Here is a 19,689-nt window from a genome sequence, read left to right as displayed (position 1 = left end):
ACGTTTGGTCTCAAAAGTTTTTTTTCTCATTAGTTTAATCACACGTGATGAGGAGAGAAGAGGAATCACTACATGAACCAATCAACGAGGTCGCGTTACATTCGGTTGGAAAAAACGAAAGGAACAAAAAGGAAGTTTTATCAAATATCGGCTGAATCAGAGGAATCATGTGATGCTCGAGCAGCTCGGCGCCTCCTTGTGTGAGCGCTTCTGAAAGAACCACATGAAACAAAGTAAACAGCGGGTTTAGCATCGGAGCTAGCTGTTAGGATGGAAGCGACACACCTGTGAGATTTCAATGTCAGAATCAGGAATGCAGAATTACAAAGGAGTGAGACGCTCGGGGAGGCAGCTCTGAACGAGAAATAAAGTCCTACTCCTGCCGTTAAACCCTGTTAGAGAAGTATTAAGGCCTCGTCGTTAGACTTGCAGAAAGGATAATCCTCAGATGTGATAATTTAGTGATTTCTGCAAAAGGGTTCAACACAAAACTTCCCCGTTTTCGCCCCGCCCTCAGAGGATCTGAAAGAAACAAACAAAGAAAAACAAAAGGGAGAGAAATCGCTGATTCCAGTCAGAACCTGCTGCCCGCACGCCGTCTGTGTTAGGTAGCTGGTGCGTTTGTCCCTTTGTTTGCAGTGAGAGGCCCAAGCCCCGGGCCCCATCACTTGAACATGCTCTGCAGCATGGCGGTTGCGTAAGTGGGCCGCGCCTGTCGGCTCTCGATGGCACTGCGGAGGTACTGGATGCCGCCGCAACGCTCCCAGATTTCCTCGAACTGCCGTGGGAGGATCTCAGCGCCGCGTTTCCTGGAGAGGCCTGTTTCCTCCAGACTCAACTCACACATCTCCATGTCGTCCTTTCCTGTGACGAGAGATAAGGTCCAGTGTTAGGGTTAGGTTGTAGTGTAGAATGAGGCATGGAGACGTTAAACTGCAGACCTCAGGATTTCAGCTGAACTTTTTCCCTCCATCACTCTGAAGTTTGACGTCTTACCTTCAGCTTCACACATTCTTGTTACAGTAAATTACCTCTCTCCTTTCTCCCTCTGTCCTGTAATCAGTGATGCCGGTGACATGTTACTTAGTAGCGTGTTACTCTGATTTGACCACTTTTTTCAGTAACGAGTAATCTAGTAAAAGTTACTCATCCAAATCACTGTGCGTTACTTTTTCTTTTCATTTTTCTTGTAAAAAATTCTATATGCTTACTTTCTGCATCTCGGGAGTGACGAGAGTAGTGTGTTCGTCACGTTTTCAGCATGAGGACAACTCGTGTAATGGCAGCCAGTGACACAAAGGTAAACAGAGGGGGAAAAGGAGAGATGCGCGTTTTCTAGCTGGATATACAGTCACTGTTTTGAGTTTGTTCGCTAAAGATGACAATATTACGTTTTGTTGTTCACCCTGTGCTGGCAGTTTGCTTAAGATCTTTGACTAAAACATTTAGGAATCAATTAGAGAGGAAGAGCAGAGCAACACAATGTAGGCTACACTGAGGCACCTGGTGGCAAGCAGGAGCGTGCCCAGACTTTTTAGACTGGGGTGCCCCAAGCAGGGTATAGAGGATTATGTGAGCCCACACTCCAGTAACATTTATTTTTGCTTATTTCTATTAAAAATACAGGATCAACAGACTACAGCTTTAACAAAAAATGAAACTGGAAAAAAAAAACTAGACTAAAACAAAGGATTTAAAAAGAAAATAACTTAGACCTAGAATTTAACTGAACAGTGCTGTAGTGCACCCAAAACAGTATTGTAACAGCTTTCTTCAGTTGTATTTTGAATTTCAAATTGCATAAAATGAATATTTTTGTTTTTAATTGTAAAGTACATGTTTTACAACTACCAATGTCTGCATGTTACTTTAAAATAAAACATATAGACTCATATTATTCATTTTAATTGCATCACACAATTTTGTCAAATTATGCAGCTCCAGGTGTTGTCGGCGGCTGCTGAATAAAGTAACTTGTAATCTAAATTAGTTACTTCTAAAATCAAGTAGTCAGTAAAGTAATTGAGCTAATTTTAAGTGGGTAATCAGTAATTGGATTACTTTTTCAAAGTAACTGTGGCAACACTCCTTCCTTCATGTCTTTTCTTCCTTCACTGCCTCCATCACCTCCTTAGCCCTCCAGCTTTCATCTCTCTATCACTCTCCCTCCTCTCTTTGCTGAGATTGCCATGACTATATCAATCAAACCTCCGCCCCTGCAGTACCCACCTGCCACCAGCAGGATGGGGTGTTTATCCGGGTGCAGCTCCATCTGCCGGGCGATCCACGGCCCGTCGAAGTGAGCGTACCACCAGCCCTTCTTCTTGTTCTGGGGATCTTTGTATTGGTCCCCCGGTCGGATGAACGGGATGCGGAAGTAGCGCTGCTGCCGGTTCATCGCCACTTCGTACTGTCGGGCCGGGATGGGCGGGGCCGGGTTCTGCTGGGCTGTTGATTGGACAGAAACAGGTTAGACACCTACAGAAGAATTCAGCCAATCAGGAGTCAGGGATCATGTTTACATGCAGACTGCACTCTGTTGTTGTTTGATCTAATCCAGATAAAGTGGAGCTGGTTCAGTTATCTCTGCATGTAGACCTGACACCCCGCTCGGCTGCTATCACATCGGGCGTGGAAATTAAAGAGTGGCTTCCTGGTGTCCATGTTTCAAAGATTCCTGCTGTTAGAGGAGGGACACGTGAAGAAGGGTTTTCACGCTCAAACATAGAAACATCCAGAAATTACATTTCTCTACAAAGTGAATCGTAAAATAAGAGACTACAAAGATTGAGGAAGCTTCTCTACAGGATAAAAACTCAGCTTGAGGAAGAAAACGCTCATTTTAAAAAAGTGTTTTTTTTTAAATCTTAGATTCAGTTTGAAACAGACATAAAATCTCTTTCTTCTGATTCAGTTCAGCTTTTCAAGACTTTGCAGAAGAAGAGTCGGATTGAATGTTCTAAATTGTGGTGTTTGATCGTCTTGAAAGCTGAGGAACAGAAACAAAACTGAACTCTAAGATTTAACACCTTGTTAAAATGAGTGTCTGGACATTTAAACACCCATCTGTTTCAGACACACAACACATGCAGACACCGTCCACAAAGCAGCGCCCCCACACTGCCGTCAAATGAGGAAAGAACTTGAAGAGATTCCGACGACCTTTAACAAATGTTACCCAGACAAACCCCCTCACTGAGTTCTTTTAAAGGCGTCAGAAATTCTCTTCATGGGAAAGTCGTCAAACCAAAGACTCTCCAGCTCGTTCAACTTGATGGCCTGTCGCTGCAAAGTGAATAAACTCGTTTAGCAACTCATTGAGGGGTCCAGCGGAGGCGTAAGTCCTGGGGTCAGCCTGGATACCTGTCAGATACTGACCTCCTCTCTTTCTTGTTCTTCCTTTGTTCTCCACTATGTATCCTTCTACCTGTTTAAGCCTAATTGTCCTCTTCAGTCTCTGTCTTCTTCTCATCCTATTCTCGGGCCTCTTTTTTCTGTATCCTCATTTCTCTGTCCTCAATACTCTATCCTCAACTTGTTCTATCCTTTGCTCTCTGTCCCCTTCTCTTTTTCCCTCTGTCCTCCTTTCTTTAATCTTTTCTATTTCATCTTTCCTCTTTTCTTTTCTGTTTATCCGCTTCTCTGTCCTCCTTTATTTCCTCTTCTTTCTTTGTCCTCTCTTCTATCCTTTTATTTCTTTCTATCTTTTGTTCTTTATCTTTGTTCCCTCTATCCTCCTCTCTCAGTACCCTTCTCACTTTCTACCCTCCTATCTTTAACCTCCTGTCTGTAATCTTTTCTCTTTTCTCCTCTCTTTATTCTTCTCCCTGTCTTCTATTCTCTGGCCTCTTCTCTGGTGACCTCTCTGTCTTCTTCTTTTTCCTTTTTTTAAATCTGTCTTCCTATCTTTATCCACCTCTCTTTTCTCCTCTTTCTGTGATCTCCACTATTCCTTCCCCCCTCTTCTACTCTCTGGCCTCTTCTCTGGTGGCCTCTCTGTCCTCTTCTTTTTCCTCTTTTTATCTGTCCTCTTCTATCTGTACCCTTCTGGCTTTCTGTCCTCCTATCTTTACCCTCCTCTCTTTCCTCCTCTTTCTCTGTTCGCCACTATTTTTCCTCCTCTCTAATTTCCACTCTCTGGCCTCTTCTCTATCTACATTTCATTCTTCTTCTTTTTTTCAACCTTCCATCCTCCCTATCTTCTCCTCTCATATCCTTCTCTCTATTTCCCCTCAGTCCTCTTCTCTGTCCTCATTTTTCGTTCTGTTGCCTCCCTGAGATTCCCTGGGTGTGATCATCAGTAACAGCCTTCAGAGCTCAGAGGAATCACTGCAGCTCTTCATCAAACCCTCATACAGCCACACGGCTGCACTGCTCCTAAAGACCAAGCTTCAGCCCCCCCCCTTCTCAGACCTGAACCTGTTCATGCACCCTCCTCCACCTCCATCAAACCGAGTAGCACGAAGCACAAACCCAAACCCTGCAGTGATCCCAGGAGAGGGCAGAGCACGTCAAAAGGGGCTGAGGTCAGTTTGTGGGGTGGTGTGGGGTGTGGGGTAGGTTAATAAGCAGGATGTAGCTCTGCAGGTTAGTATCTGGGGGACACACTGGAGGAGCACTTACATGCTTTTTTCACAGGAGGTGAACGATCTGAAAGTAAACATGCCAGGTTAAGAGACGAAGACGTGATGCAACACGAGAGCAACTCGTGAGAAGATCATCAGACAGTGAATCAGACACGACTTCATGACTTAAACAGATGTTGATGACGATAGAGACACTCAAAGGGGACTTCTGCTGTTTTCAAACTTGTTTATATCACCTGCTGGCAGCATTTTCAACATGGCTGCCAAGATTGAACGCCTACAGCTCGTTTAAGTTTGTTCCCATCCAGACGACAAAAATGATTTGTTTTTGCTCTTTTTGTGTTGGGTTGTTGCATTTTTAATGCTGCTTCCAGAAGTACATAAACAAGATGAACAACTGCCATAAGTACGGGTCACACTGTGTGGGAAACAGGTGTTGTGGTTTAAAAAGTGACCCTGCTATCCGTCGACTTCCAGAGTTCTTAGTAAAGCATCTTCATTTCTCTATTTATAAAGACGTAAAATGCAAATCAGGTATTTTCAAGTAATGAGTCAATGAAAGTCGCCGGTTTACTGGGTCACCATTTATGGCTGATTTCCGCCAAATATATGTCCACTCTGTCCCGTCCTCCCTCGTACGTCAACACCCATGAGCTGTGTTTTTAGGACACGACACAGAGCTGAAAAGTTGGAGTCATGGAATCAAGGATCATCTAAGTGGAGATGGACTGGACACAGATCTGGTGGAATTTGAACTGTCAGAGCAAGACAGTAGTTTCAGGATGCTAACCCAGGTTAGCCTACTGTAAAAACAGTGGAATTCCCCTTTAAAATGACAAAATGATGGAAAACAGAGAGTTTGATGTAAATTCTGAGGCTTACAAGGTGAGAAGCGCTAATCTAGAGAATGTTTTTGGGACTAAAACTGATCACAAGATCCCGCTTTAACGTCTTAATCAGTCCTCTGAAAGTTTTTTAATATGCAGAGTTTAGATCAGGAAGTGTTAGAGAAGACATAAAGTCTAAATTTAGTCCACAGACTCATCTGCAGAATGTTCCTGTCCAATAAGCTTGCCATTTTTCTCACAACCTCAATTCTTTTTGTGTGACACTTTGAGTTGCCCCCTGGTGGTTGTAAAAGAGCATGCAGGTCAGACTTCCTGTTTGTTTCTATTCTTTCTATTTTAAGTTTTCAGGAGAATAAAACTAAAACCCAATTCTTTCATCCTGAGTTTCTCTCCAAACCACCAGACTCAGACCTCCTCTGGGTCTCTCCCGGGGTCTCTCCTGCTCCAGTGGAGAAAATGTTTAATATGAACTGAGAGGTTCTGGTTTAAATTCTGGGCAAAGACCTTTGTCACTCCTAACTCCCCCATGTCTCCGGTCCTCCATCCATCTTGTGTCACTGAAGCTGTGGACTGTGACGGACAGAAAAACACGAGCTGAGCTGTTGGAGAACGTCTGCTCCACACATCGCAGCGTCTCCGGGAAAATCTCAGAGAAACAAAACTCACATTAACTTCTGCTCCTTCAGTCAGATTAAAAAATTACCCTGAACTCCTGACTTAATGTAGCTTTCTGGATCTGATCCCGTGATGTTTTAATCGCAACACATCTGTGGACATTTTCTCTGGTCTGGATAGAAAAAGTGATGCAGACACACGTGAGATAAAGATTCTTTAAACTCATGTCCTACCATAATCGGTGATGGATTTAGGCGCCCGCTGCTCCGTCTCCGTGTTTCTCTTCTTGTTCTTTGACTTCCAGGCGTGGTAAACTTTGAGCCGACGGTGAAACTCCTCTCTGCAGGCGGCCAGCAGCTCGATGTCTGCAGGAGAAGACACACACACTCTAAATTCAGAGAAAACCTCCCATCAGAATATGTTTCTTTGTAATAGTTTGAATTTGTATAAACTTTCTTTGTTTCTTGAGATTTTTTGCTGCAGATTTTCAGTTGGAGCTGCAACCCAGACTGTAACACCTGCAAGGGGTCTAGTACTAAAAGCTCTGACAGCAGAAAAAGTTCATCTCAGTAAACATCTGAGTACCACATAAGACCCAAAAAACCAAGACTGACCTTGTGAGCAGCAGATCCTGTGACAAAAGCTTAAAGTGACTGTTTCACGATAGAAAAAAAACTCCATTTGGAGCAGGAACTTTTTAGGTTTTTAAGATCTAAATTTAATTCCTGGGTCAGGGGTCACCAATGTGATGCCTGCAAAGACCCCTTAATAATAACAGTGACATGTGAGCAGTCTCTTCACACAGTATTACTACTACTACTACTACTAGTATTATTGTTATTAAAAATGGTTCAGTGCAATTTTGTCCAACAAGTTTGTATCTGACAAGTAGCCCTTCGTAGCACTCGTTTCCCTTACGGTGGCCCTTGGCCTCAAAATGATTGGTGACCCCTGTCCTGGGTGGTTAATCTCCTCTCTGAAGAGAATTTCAATAAAGAAAAGTTTCTTTAAACAAAGTTAATTTTGGTAATCAGAGTCTTTTTCTAAAGATTGGTCTTAAAAAGAGGGGGATGGTCTTATAATCAGGGTCATCCTATATTCATGTCAATACAGTGAATTCAGAAATAATCATGCAACTTATTAAACCTTACAAATATCAGCCTCAGGGCTGGCACAGATTACAGGATTCTCCAAACCTTCACACATTTAGAGACCACACACATGATGATAACAAAAGACAGATCACACAAGATCTCTCTTTCAGGTCTTAAGGTGTGTAGTGTGCACTCCCGAGGACGCCACACACTAGCTGACGCTTCAGCAGAGTATCCGCTTCTCCACACGCAACAGGATTTTTAGTTGCAAATATTAAACGTGCGTTATCTACGATCTGTTAATCGAGGCCTTCCGAGCTGCTCTGACCGGACAAAATGACTCTTAACACACCTCACACCACAGGAAAGTCAGGCACAATGTCATTTGCAGACTTAAGACAATCGGGCCTTTGCTGACTTTGATCGTGACGGGGAGATCGGGACAAAAATCAGCCCCATTATCCTCAAGCAGACTTTGGGTGTTAAATCACCTCCTAAGACTCATAAACTCTGACACCTCTACTTAAAACATTCGTGTTAAGGCGACAGAAAGATATTTGGAGCAGGTTGTCCTTGAACTTTGACCTGAGGTGTAAATCTGTCACATTAACTTCTGCTCCTCATTTCTATCTGAAAAACAACTGATGCAGGCAGAAAGACAAACTTAGGAAGACATTTCACTGAGATGGTAGCGTAAAGATAACACATTTCATCAGGAGGGTTCAGATAAATGACTCGGGAGAGAAAAATAGGAGAAAACCCCGTCTCTTTTGGGGAGCGTACGGCGGACAGAGCCCAGTGAGGAGTTTAATGCGCTCTAAGTGCTCAGGTAACGTCAGAGGAGCAGAAATAGTTTCCTGGAGGAGACAAACGGTCAGAAAGAAACTCTTCCGTTTACAGAAATCACTGCAGGATAAAACGGAGTGTGGCAGGTGTCAACGAGCTGCTCGCCGCTCGCCTCGCTGTGATGTTGGACTTTTATTCTGCGGATCATGATGAGCGGTGGACGTGATCGCATCAGTATTCAGGCTCCCGCTTTGTCTGCGAGGCGAGCTGAGCGGCCTGTTAACAGCTAACTGACTCATTTCTGTGTGTTTATGTGCGGCCGCTCGCTGCCCGCCCGCCCGCAGGCTCTGCTGCTTCACACATTAATCTGAGAGACGCCGCCAGGTGTCCGTCCCCTCCTCGTCCTTCACGCTGCCTGCTGCGTGGAGGAGACCAGGTGGGCTCTCAAAGAAACTCAGCGTTAAGAGGAGAAAACAGAGAGTGGGGGGAAACTCTTCACTTTTCTCTTCTTTACCATCAAAGGCAGAGAGGGCTTCAGCCGAGCGTTTATACCTCAGCGCTACACTCTCAGAGCGAGGGTTAGCGTGGGCTGTCTCTGACGCTCTGAGGAGCTTCTTTGGTTTCTTTTTTAACTCCAAAATCTGACGTCTGAAACTGAATTCAGACTGAAGTTAGAGCTCAGGGGAAAATACTACAGAGCAACGAAAAATGCAGCTAAAGACGTGAATCAAAGCGTGAAATCAACACTCAGGTTTCAATCCACAGTGGACTTCGAATAATCTCAATTTAATATAAATTAAAATTCCCTGAGCTTGAAGAAATATGTTGTTAATTAGAACTCTTCTTTGTAAACTTTGGTTGCCACAAAAGTTTCGAATCAAAGAGAAATTCTTGTGAGCCATCCTCTGGGAACAAGAATCGTCACAACAACCTTAACAAATGTTAGCTGAGACTTCCATGGGATAAAACTTTCATCTTTGAGGAGTTTTTGCTTTATGTTGGTGAATATTAGGCTCAGACATCAGCAGAGATTCTTCAGGCTTAACCTCTGGGGATCATGACAAGTCATGAAACTCGTGTTAAGCAGCGATGGAGTTAAACTGCGTTCATTCAGGCTTTTTTGGTGCAGTTAAAGCTTAACAGGCAGTAAAATGAAACGGCACTCATTATGCAGGGTTCCCAGAGGTTACCTCACCCAGGATCTGTGTGTAAATACAGATACTCACCACATGAGGTATTGATGGCGTCTCGCAGCTCGGCGTACTTCCACTTGCTCAGCTCGTACTTCTTGGTCCCGGCAGCGGCAGCCTTGGAGGCCTGAACCTGTGGACCTCTGAATGTGACACAGACAAGAAGGACAGGAGCACAGTCAGAGTACAAAGACCCACAGCGAGGGACTGTGGGGTACCAGCAGCAGGAGAATCAGAGGGCGAGGTTTCACTCTGAACACGGACAGAGAAAGGTTTACAAGATTCAACAGGAGATGGGCGGAGTTTACAAGTCAGGCTAGCAAAACAAATTTAGAGGGTTCCCACAGAGGGAACCAAGGTGTGAATTACTTACAGGGTGGTTAATGTCCACCCTAGACCTACTCTATGAAGCTTGAGGACCTTTAGGGGGTGGGGCCTGCATTGCTGAAGGTTTCTGATTGGTAGAGCATCCTGATCGTTTTAATTCACCTTAATTCCAAAATAACATCACTAGTAGTTCCTTGAAGCGAAGGTTCTTGTTAAAAAGTGTTTTTGATACACAGAAATTAATGCATGATTAAGTATTTTTCTTTGAATTTTACCACCAAAACTGAGTTTTTATCTGTCTGCGAAAGATATCGCTCTTAATTTCCTGGTACAGAGTGACAGCATAAACACTAATGGAAAAGATAAAGTGCTGCTTAAGCTTTTAAAATTAAACATTTAATGAAAATGCTAAGCTGAAGCTCCTCACTGAACACCAGGAGAGAATAAAATCTTTGTGTTAAAGCTACTGAGTTTAGAAAGTTGGCGGAACTAATCTGTAAATATCAGAAAACATCTATGATAAAAATAAAACATTTTTACTAATTTTTGATTTTTGCGCAAAAACTATACTCCAACATCGTGACAAAAACACAGAATTTCCCCCCAAATAAAACTCAGGGAATAACTTTATTATCGAACATTGGGATCTGATTAAAGCAGAAGGAGAAATCTTTCAGATTATGTGGCGCCCCCTGTGGACAAAATGTGTAACAAAAGTTGCGTCTCAAATCAATGGACTGAGTCCAGTTTTTCCAAAATAATATGAATCTGGATTATGTAATTATAAAGAAAAAAACATGTTGACTTCTAGTTCAAAGCTATGTTAGCAGGACAGCGCCCCCTAAAGACCTGGAGGTCTCTTGTTTCAATTTTTGAAATTATTTTGTAGATTTTTTCATTTTTATCATTTGGTGGGTTATGTTTAGCTTTGTATGTTTTTTTTTTTCATTTTTAATCAAAGATGAATTGTTTCTGGTTCCCAGCTTATTTCTCAGGCTGTTGTGGACCATCCGCCCTCATCGACCACTGAAGATCCTAGCTTCCAAATCGGTCTTATCCAGATGAAACCCTTGGAACAACAGGCTCAGGTACCTGTGACACAGTAAACTCCGCCCACCTGTCTGACATCAGAACACCATGAATCACAGAAAGAAGAACTTGGTAAAGCGAGGAGCAACAGGGGTGTGAGATCAGCAGAATCTTTGTTAAAGGAAAGAGTTTCTACATCAGGTCTACAGAGGGTCAGAGGGTCAGAGAGGTGTTAAAGAGCATGCTGTTCCAGTCTCCAGGAGGTCAGACCCCCCTCTGGTAAAACCACGTAGCTCTGCAGTAAACCATCAGCTCACGCTAAATTATAAATGATGCTTCGACAGCTGATCGTGTGCAGCTCGTCTCCAGCTGCCGGCTCGCTGCCGACACCTCCGATTAATCCCACACCAGGATTTGCTCTTTTTAGAACACCAGGATGTTGGAGGTGTGACCCTGCTGGTGCTCTAATCCTATTGGGCGGCTCTTTATTAGCTGGCCTGGTGGCCGCTCCCCGAAGCGTACTCCAGTCCTGGCAGCAAGCTGAGCGGCTGCAGCCACCTTCTGCTCCTGCTCCTCCTCGCCGTGTTAGCGAGGAGAGGAGAGGAGGCCTGAGCCAATTACCCTCCGACGGACGCACACGGGGGAAACACGAGGAGAGGCAGGCGTGACTGCAGCTGACATCACTCATTCACGCCGCGCTAAAGCCGTGAGAGATGCACGTGGAGGATTAGCCCGAGGTAATCTGATGAAGAAGTGCACGGTCACTCACAGGTGAGGAGGAACCGGTAAATAGGGACGATCTTCGTCTCTTGACTGAACATATATACCCTGAAACCTCACTAAGGGTGCAAATTTAAAACCTTTAATCATCTCATGGACACGGCTGCATCCTCCCGTCACTCCACCTCATGTTTTCCATCTTGTTTACTTGAGACTGCAGCGGGTTTGCAGTTAAAAGTCATCTATAACCAAAAAATAAAATCTTTAAGGCTGCACGATAAAAAACAAAACAAAACAACAAAAAACGTTATTTGAGTCCAGATAGTATGAAATAAAATCAAAATAAAGTGATATTGAGTAGTGATTTGAAGCCTTTGGATGCTTTTTTCACAACTACATTGCTCAACTATGCTGAGGTTGCTCAGGTTGCAGGTGTGACAGTAAGTAACAGACTGCAGCTGCAGGGGGTCTGTCCTTCTACAGCGCTCGGCTAAACGTGTCTATAAAACACCACAGATGCACCTGCAGGGACCAGATGCCCCTGTGAAGCTGCATGTGACTTTGGAAGAGGAAGTGACGGGGCAGGATCTGTCGATCTGAGAAATCTGTGGTTGTTCTCTGGGCTTCAGGAGCCTCAGAGAGTCGCTCTTGAGGAGTTATGTCCCTACAATGAATTCATACTTTACCACTTAATGTAGAGCCTGTCTATTCATGCTACACCATGCTTTTGAAGATTCATAAAAGAACATGATTTAAGAAAAAGCAAAAAACTGTTGATATTTTTTTCCAGTGTATTCACAAGAATCAGTCCTAGAATAAAAAATGAATTGGTAAAAACTTGCTGACAGAGGCCTAAAGGTTTTGCAGCTTTAAAACTCTGCACTGCAAGAACTGAACTCTGATACAGTGATTTCGTCTTATTCTTAGTACAAACTGTCTTAATAAACCTACAAGTCACCCAAAAAACTCCTGTAAGTCATACCCAGATTAAATTAGCTGCTGTTCTTGAAGCTTGGTCTCTCTGTAAAGGTAACACTCTGAATTTTAACCTCAGCACAGAAATGGTCACGCAAAGAAACCTTGCGCTCTTAATCCGATGTCTGTATTTTACTATTAATTGCAGAAATCTGAAGTATGAGAAAAACTGAGTCATCAATTAATTATCAAGCAATTTATCTTGAGAAGCAGCTGTTAGTGTATTTGAGGTAGGTGTGCTCAAACACGTACACAAGTCCTCATTCATTATCTAAATACAGCCTGAAATGACAGAAAATGTGTCGGAAAATGTGACATTGCAAGTAGCCCACGGTGTCTGAATAGTTAACCCAGGAAATGAGATGAGCAGATGCCAAAAACACACAAAAAAATGGAATCTATTCCAAAAAAAGAAACAAAAAGAGATGAACATTTCAGCACATACATTAAAATATAAAGAGCTGCATCTGCACTCATCTCAGTCTTCGTTGTTGGAATGCTGCTTCCTCCCCAGGCAAACCCAAACTAGCTCAATACACACACACACACACACACACACACACACACACACACACACACACACACACACACACACACACACACACACACACACACACACACACACACACACACACACACACACACACAGCTTCGTTGATCAATGAGTGAGATGTCCAATCCTTTTTTCTGCATGTTTATGCAGACAAGACTAGATCCCACGCTATGACTTCAAAATCAAGGTGTGACCTTCGTCAGACCACTGCGTGCATGTAAACGTGCAGAGTGCCTTATTAAGAATTGAAACACCTCACAGATTCTACACAGCTCTGTATCTAAATCAAAGTCGGGTAGGCTGCCGCCTGTTAGCGGGTTAATCCAAGATATAACAAGACAAAATGAGGCCTGAATTCTTTTAAAGGAGTAAAAACAAAGTCTGCCAATGGGGTAAAAATTAACTTTAAACCAAACAAGGAGATGTTTTTTACTTCTGTATTGATTCTATTCTGCAATGACCAACACAGAAGTAAAAACCAGGCTTTAACATGAGGGAATTACTCATAGTTTTAAAGTATTGTGATGTGAAGCACTAAAGCCTGCATACCTTAAAGGGTGAAGAAATAATGTAGAGGAGATCAAAAAAAAAAAAAATCTAAATACCTACAAAAATGTGTGAGCTTAAGTTATAATTTATTATTAATTTAACTTTCTATTTTTTCTTTATGAAGCTTTTTTCACTAAATAAATAAATAAAAGAGAAAAAGAGAAGATTATACATTTTAGCTTAAGAGGTGAAACACATGACGTCTGAGCAGCTTCGCACTCCATCACTCCATCACTTGCAGGTGACTTCAGATTAGTCAATAAAGATTCAGTTTTAAGGAGGAAACTAAGATTCATTTGGAGCAGAAAAAGACTCAAGAAGGAAAGAATCAGTTTCCTGAAGTCGATGTTGGAGGTGATTGACATTTCTGAGGGAATCAACCCTTAAATCAGCTCACCAGTACTTCTCATTATGATCTTTAAAAGTCAAAACAAATAAAAAAAAGTATTTTAAAGGACAGTGTTTGAATCACATGCTCTGATTTTAACCAAGAACCTGATCAAACTTTTAGATGGTTTGATCCTGTAGACAAGAACGGTTTCTACCCACCGAGCCAGAAGTTCAGTCATTTCCTTCGCCATCTCTTCCCTAAAGAGCACGACAGTTCAGTGTGAGAGGTTAGTGAGCTGCTGTGGATGGATAGGGTTTATAAAATAAGGCTGAATACACAGAGAAATGACTTTTAAATACACAATGAAAAGGAAGATTCAGGAGTAACTAGAGAAAGGTGGACAAAGTGAAGAAAAAACTCTCCCTTCCCTCCCTGAGGGTTTGTTTATGTGGGGATCAAAAATTTTCAAAAATAAACGCAAAGATCTGAATTAGACGTTCAAAACAGTTTAGCTTAATGGGAGGAGGATATCAAAGGAGAGCTGTATTATTTCTTACTCTTCACGCATCTTTTATTTGACGTCAGTTTATTAACTCGTTCACTTGCAACTTGTATCAAATGTGGATTATTCGTGTATTTGTGTCAAAGACCAAGGGGCAACATCCGGTTAGCAAAAATGAAGCCCATCCAGAAGTGCTAAAAGTTGCTGTTCATTGAGAATCTGCTTGAGGCTAGCTGCAGAAAGACTGGAAGTCACATTCACAACCAGCCAAAAATAAAATTTTCAGCATTAAAAAGCTCTATCACTCTCCCGTTAGGCTCCAGTGTCCACCATCACTACAAAACTAATCACAGAAATCGTTTTCAAGCAGAGAAAAACAACGATCTCTATTCTCACTTCTAAACTATATGAGCCGGCATGGTTCTGTCATAAAAACTTTGACGTGCCGTACATTAATCCGGTTCTGCTTGTTTGGATTATGAAGCTAAAAAGTAGTATCTCTGAAAACCCTATAGTGGCGCTGATAATCTAATTTCAAAGTGAGGATATCTCGAAGGGAGACTTTTTCAAGATTACTTAGAAACTCCTTACAGGTCCTTTTAAATAAGTTGTGACATTAAAAAGAAAAAAAGAAAAATGAAGACATAAAGAAGGAGACGGACTGTCTATTAAAAATGTTTCTTTTCTTATACATCAGATTCAACTTCTTTAACCGTGGTTCAAGGATGCTCTGGTCTTAGAAAATCTTTAATCCAGATTCTGGTCTGTGAAGTACACTTTCAACCTTTCAACAGTTTTTTCAACCTTTGAAATATGTAAATACGTTGGTGATGATGAGTAATCTCAAAAAGAGTGCAGCGATGTGACTAAAAAAAGGTGTTTGAGAGAAGAAGAGGAGGAGGAGGGCGGTGGATTGGAAGCAGCTGGTGCATAAAGTATCAGCGTGCTACTCTCCACCGTCCCCCGAGTGTGTAACACCGTAATGTGTCCGCTGCTGCTCTGACTCATGACGTGAAGCATCAATCCTGACTTCCAGAGAGAGTTTGCGTGCGGGTCTTTTCGGGGTAAGTGCAGAGAGAAGTGGCGTGCCGGGCTGAAACCTACAATCCGACGCTCTGACACGAAAACTTTAATATCTCAGCGGCTCTCAGCAGCTGGACTAAAAACAGGAGATGGAAACGAGTGCAGACAAACTCTCCTGAAATAAAGAGCTAATCCTGCAGATCTGAGAGAGCACATAGTGGTGAGGGTGTTTGGTGCGTGGAGAGGACACCTACATGGTCAAGCTCTTGAGTTTTGTGGTTCCAGCCGAGCTGTAAACAAGAGGATTATAGGATTATGACAGCGAGCAGCACTGAGCAATAAAACAAGAGGAGGAGAGGTGATTCCTCTCCTCTTTGTCTTTTAAAGAAGTGATTCTCCTTCAAACTCTGATCAGAGGACGAGGGCCAGAATTTATCAAACAGCATCCAATTGAAGTTGAGTTTAAATCTGTGAGAAGTTTGTTTAAGTTTGTTTTTATCCACCAGAAACAGCTGCTTCATCGTTCTCTCACTCTAAACTGAAAACACTTAACATGTCTGTTTTAAAAACCATCCAGAGGTGAGATAAAACTCTTCTCCCACACACTCTCCAGCTTTAAATCATCCTCAGAGGACCCCGGACAGAAATATCTCAATTAGCTCAAAGCAACTTCTCGTAAAGTGAAGTCTTTTTTTCCTGTTAAGTCTTTGCCCTGGATGTGGGCTTTAAAGATGTTGAGGCTTTGTTTCATGAAGTTGGTACAAAAACACCATCTTTGGGCAAGAACGAGAGCAGCCGAATCAGCTCTTCTTGATCACCTTGGAAAAATTCTGGGCACACCAAACCCGGAGGACCCCCAAGGTAAGACCTAACGCTCACTGGATCGACTGTTTATCCTGTCTGGTCTGGAACAAAAGCAGGATCCTCCAAGAGCGAGTTTTAACGGTGCCAGTGGCTCAGCGTCATGTGCCAGTGGCTCAGAGCCAGATGCAGCTGGTGTTGCACAATGTGCCAGGTACTCACCAAGGGATTTTTTGTAAGTCAATGGTTGCGGTGGTGAGCATCTGGCATGTGACATCGAGCAACTAGCATGTGGTGTTAAGCCACCAGTATATGGCCTGAACACCTGGCATGTTGCACTATGCCACTGGCATGTCGCACTATGCCACTGGCATGTGACGCATATCAACTGGCATGTGGCACTGACTGACTGGCTTGTGGCATTGAGGAACACACTTCTGAGGCTGAATGACCAGCATGTGGCATGTGTGGCTATACAACCAGCATGTGGTACTGATCGACCGGGAAGTCGCGCTGAGCAACTGGCCAATGGGGACTAGCATGTGGGGTTCAGCAACCGGCATGTGGCATGTAGCCCCAGGCATGTGGCACCAAACAACCCGGTCTGGTCTTCCGGCATGTGGTGTTTAGTGATCAGTGTGTGGTACCTAGCCACCGCCATGTGGTGCTGAGTGACGGACATATGGCGCTGAGCAACTGGCATATGCAGCTGAACAACCGGCATGTGGTGTTAAGTAACTGGCATGTGGTGGTGAGCAACCGACATTTGGGGCTAAGCGATCAGCATGTGGGGCTTTTAATCAGGTGCTTTAACCTGAAATTAAGCAGAATGCAGCTGCTCAACAGCTTAACACCTGCTAACGTAAAATTGGCATTTTAGTCAATGGAGTTTGGTTGCCTTGGGGATCTGGATGCAGCAGCTGTTTCTGGGTTCAAAATATGTATTTCCCTCTTAAATAAAAGGTACATTTTAGGGAGGTACATTAACCATGTTTTGCCCCTGTTCTCCTGTAAGCTAGGGGGTAAATCACTTGATGGATAAAGTCTGAGAAGTTTGACAAATTCTGGTTGTAATCATGTGTCAGACAGGAACAATCACAAACTGAAAAGTAGTGCTGGTTTCTTTGGTCAAAAGTGGACAACTAAAGATCTTCTATTCCCAAAATGAAATAGAAACAAAGGTACAAAGGTGTTGTCTTTCAGACTGGAGCTACAGTAGAAATGAACCAGGATGTATAAAACAGTTCTAAAAGAAGACTGTGTCAGCTGGCAGATCGTCACAGCATGCAGGGTTGGTTATGGTTTGAAAAGGTTAAAAAGGCAAGTGGGGTTAAGGTGGAAATCAAAGGGTTAAATCGCCGGGTCTTACGCTGCTCGCTCTGGGGACGATGGGACTGAGGAGCCGTTACTGGGAGGAAGAAGAAGAAGAAACAGAAAGAAGAAAATGGTTAAACACAGGATTGATGCAGATGATGGTTTCTCCTGTTACCTGAGGGCAGAGTTCGCCCTCAGGTAACCTCCAAACTTGCTTCAACTCATAAAATAACTGCTCATTTCTTTGATAGTGTCACACAGATCTGACAAGTGTGTGTGTGTGCGCATGTGTGTGTTACCTGCGCAGCCCTGCATCGCCCTCCTCAGGGATCAGCTCGGCCTCACTCTGAGCGATCCTCAGCGCCAGCTCCCGGTCCCTCCTCTCCTGTTCCAGGACGGCCTGCCGAGCTGCTTCCTCCTCCCGCTCCACCTGCAGCTGCAGCTCCATCTCCTCCTGCACAAACACAGGCACACACACACACACATATAAATCATCTCACACTCCCAGCCGGAGCATGTGTGCTGCTGTTAACATATGCTCATGTGAAGAAGTGTCGGAGTTTCTGCCAGAATCGTCAACCATCTGCAGGAGGAAACTGTCTGCCAGATCCACTCCTGTGTGTCTCGCGCCGCCGTCTCCTCTGAGGCTTCAGCTCAGCGTGTATGAGATGTTCATCTTAAAGGAAGTGTGACAGCTCTGTCAGCGGGGGAGACGCTTTTACAAAGCAGCTGTTTACGAGTGCAGATGTCGACATTTGCGGCTGTGATGAAATGCAAACTGTGCGTCTGACTTCGGGAAACAAACATTTCTTTTTGGAACCCAAGTGCCGGATGGAGTCTGAACGTGAGACAGGAAATATCTTACAAAACTCTCATCAGACCCGCCGGTTTTAATGTTCTTCAGTCCAAATTCACACAAACTAAGCTCCCTGAGTCCATGTTGGTCTTTGGATTGTGAGCGTAATAAGTTTTCTGTTGTCTCACAGCAGCTTCACATCTCAAAACTCCGTAGAAACTTATAAAAACTTCTCAAATCTAAAAAGTTAAAGCTGGCCTTGAGTTTTACGACATCTCAGGTTTGCTGTTTCTGACCATTTTTCCATCGATCAACTTCGACCAGATATATTTTTCTGTGTTCTCAAAAGCAAAGAAACTCAATCATCCTCATGTTCCACCTTTTCATGTCTTAACTTTCTGCTTTTCTGAAGTTTATCTCACAGCAAACTTAATTTGTTGGGTTTCACACTATTGATCCAGAAAACAAACAATTCAAAGACATCAGGTTGGACTTTTTTTATCGTCTCACTCTTTTCAGTGACAAAAGAAGGCTGAGAGCAGAGTTTGATCACTCTTGTTCCATGCACAGTAAGTTTTGGTATTCATGACTGAAGTAAACTCCAAATCGATGCAGCAGCGTGCCGCCTCAGAAGCCTTTAACCTTTCTGAAAACAAGAGCAGCTTAAGGCAGAGCTTCATCTCCTCCGTCCTGCTCATTAAAGAAAGATCCAGAAGCGAGGAAGAGGCGGGGCTCACCTGGAAGGTTTGGAAGATTAATGTTTCCACCTTTCTAACTAATTCAGGACGGGGAACTAATCCACGGCCGACTGAAGGTCACAGAGAGCTGAAGGACATCCTCTCATTTTTTATTTTCTGTTCTAATTATGCTCTTACTCTTTTATTCTTAATGGTCACAAAGTTCATCAAACTGATTAACAGACTCCAGAGCCTTCCCCAGGTCATTTATTATGTCATGTCATTTACAGGTGAAGGGTTTTTGCTGTTGTGATGTCTGTTTTCATCTAAAATTAAACTTTGGAAGCAAATTTCCAGAAAGTGTATTTAAAGTGTAAGGTGTCATAATTTTTTTAAATAAATGTACCGTATTGTATTGGGTGTTATCAAATTGTATACAATCATATTCTATTGCATTGTATAATACTGTATTACGTTATATCGTTGAACAGTGTAATGTAGCCAAGTGTCATGTCGGGAGTCATAATGTAGCGCATTGTAACATATTGCATCATTACAAATCAAATTAGAACAAATCGCATCATAATGTACAACATCAAATATGTTGCATCCCATCACCTCTCAGAGGACACATTGTATGGTAATATATCACATCATAACTTATCGCATAATAACATTTTACAGCTTGATGTATAACATTGAAATGTATCCCATTCTGACTTACTGCAATCAAATCATGACCTTTCACGTTGTGACCATTGACTTTAAAAAAAAAAATAGACGTCATCTTGCTTGGCTCAAAGTGAGGCTGCCAGGAAAACTGCCCCCCCTGGTGGCTGGATGCAGTATAAGTAAAAAAATCCAACTCTCCAGTCATTCCAGATTGGCTGTGGTCAAACTTTAAAAAATTAGTACACCTTGTAGAAAAGTTTTTTGAGAGTTCTGAAATTTTTTTAAAAAACTTGAAAAATAA

General features: G+C 42.9%; 1 protein-coding gene across 4 annotated transcripts in view; it reads right to left on the bottom strand.

Annotated features, from left to right (window-relative positions):
- Nucleotides 1–522: 522 nt before the first annotated feature.
- myo6a (myosin VIa) overlaps nucleotides 523–19,689 on the bottom strand; it is a 158,253-nt gene continuing 139,086 nt past the window's right edge. The window contains exons 28-35 of one of the 4 annotated variants that reach the window (XM_074684651.1): nucleotides 17,543–17,697; nucleotides 17,299–17,337; nucleotides 15,383–15,418; nucleotides 9,156–9,262; nucleotides 6,283–6,414; nucleotides 4,624–4,650; nucleotides 2,230–2,448; nucleotides 523–864 (exon numbers count right to left, since the gene is read on the bottom strand). In XM_074684651.1, coding sequence (XP_074540752.1) covers nucleotides 665–864; nucleotides 2,230–2,448; nucleotides 4,624–4,650; nucleotides 6,283–6,414; nucleotides 9,156–9,262; nucleotides 15,383–15,418; nucleotides 17,299–17,337; nucleotides 17,543–17,697 — 915 coding nt within the window. In that variant the 3' untranslated portion in view covers nucleotides 523–664. The remainder of the gene's footprint in view (nucleotides 865–2,229; nucleotides 2,449–4,623; nucleotides 4,651–6,282; nucleotides 6,415–9,155; nucleotides 9,263–15,382; nucleotides 15,419–17,298; nucleotides 17,338–17,542; nucleotides 17,698–19,689) is intronic. The other 3 variants (XM_074684652.1, XM_074684653.1, XM_074684654.1) reach the window with 3 other exon arrangements.

Source organism: Halichoeres trimaculatus, unplaced genomic scaffold (assembly GCF_033239565.1).
Source record: "Halichoeres trimaculatus isolate MK-OKI-2021-1 unplaced genomic scaffold, fHalTri1.1 fHalTri1_scaffold_13, whole genome shotgun sequence".
Lineage (NCBI taxonomy): Eukaryota > Metazoa > Chordata > Actinopteri > Labriformes > Labridae > Halichoeres > Halichoeres trimaculatus.
Note: the sequence above shows the minus strand (reverse complement) of the source record. Positions and strands in the feature narration are given on the sequence as shown.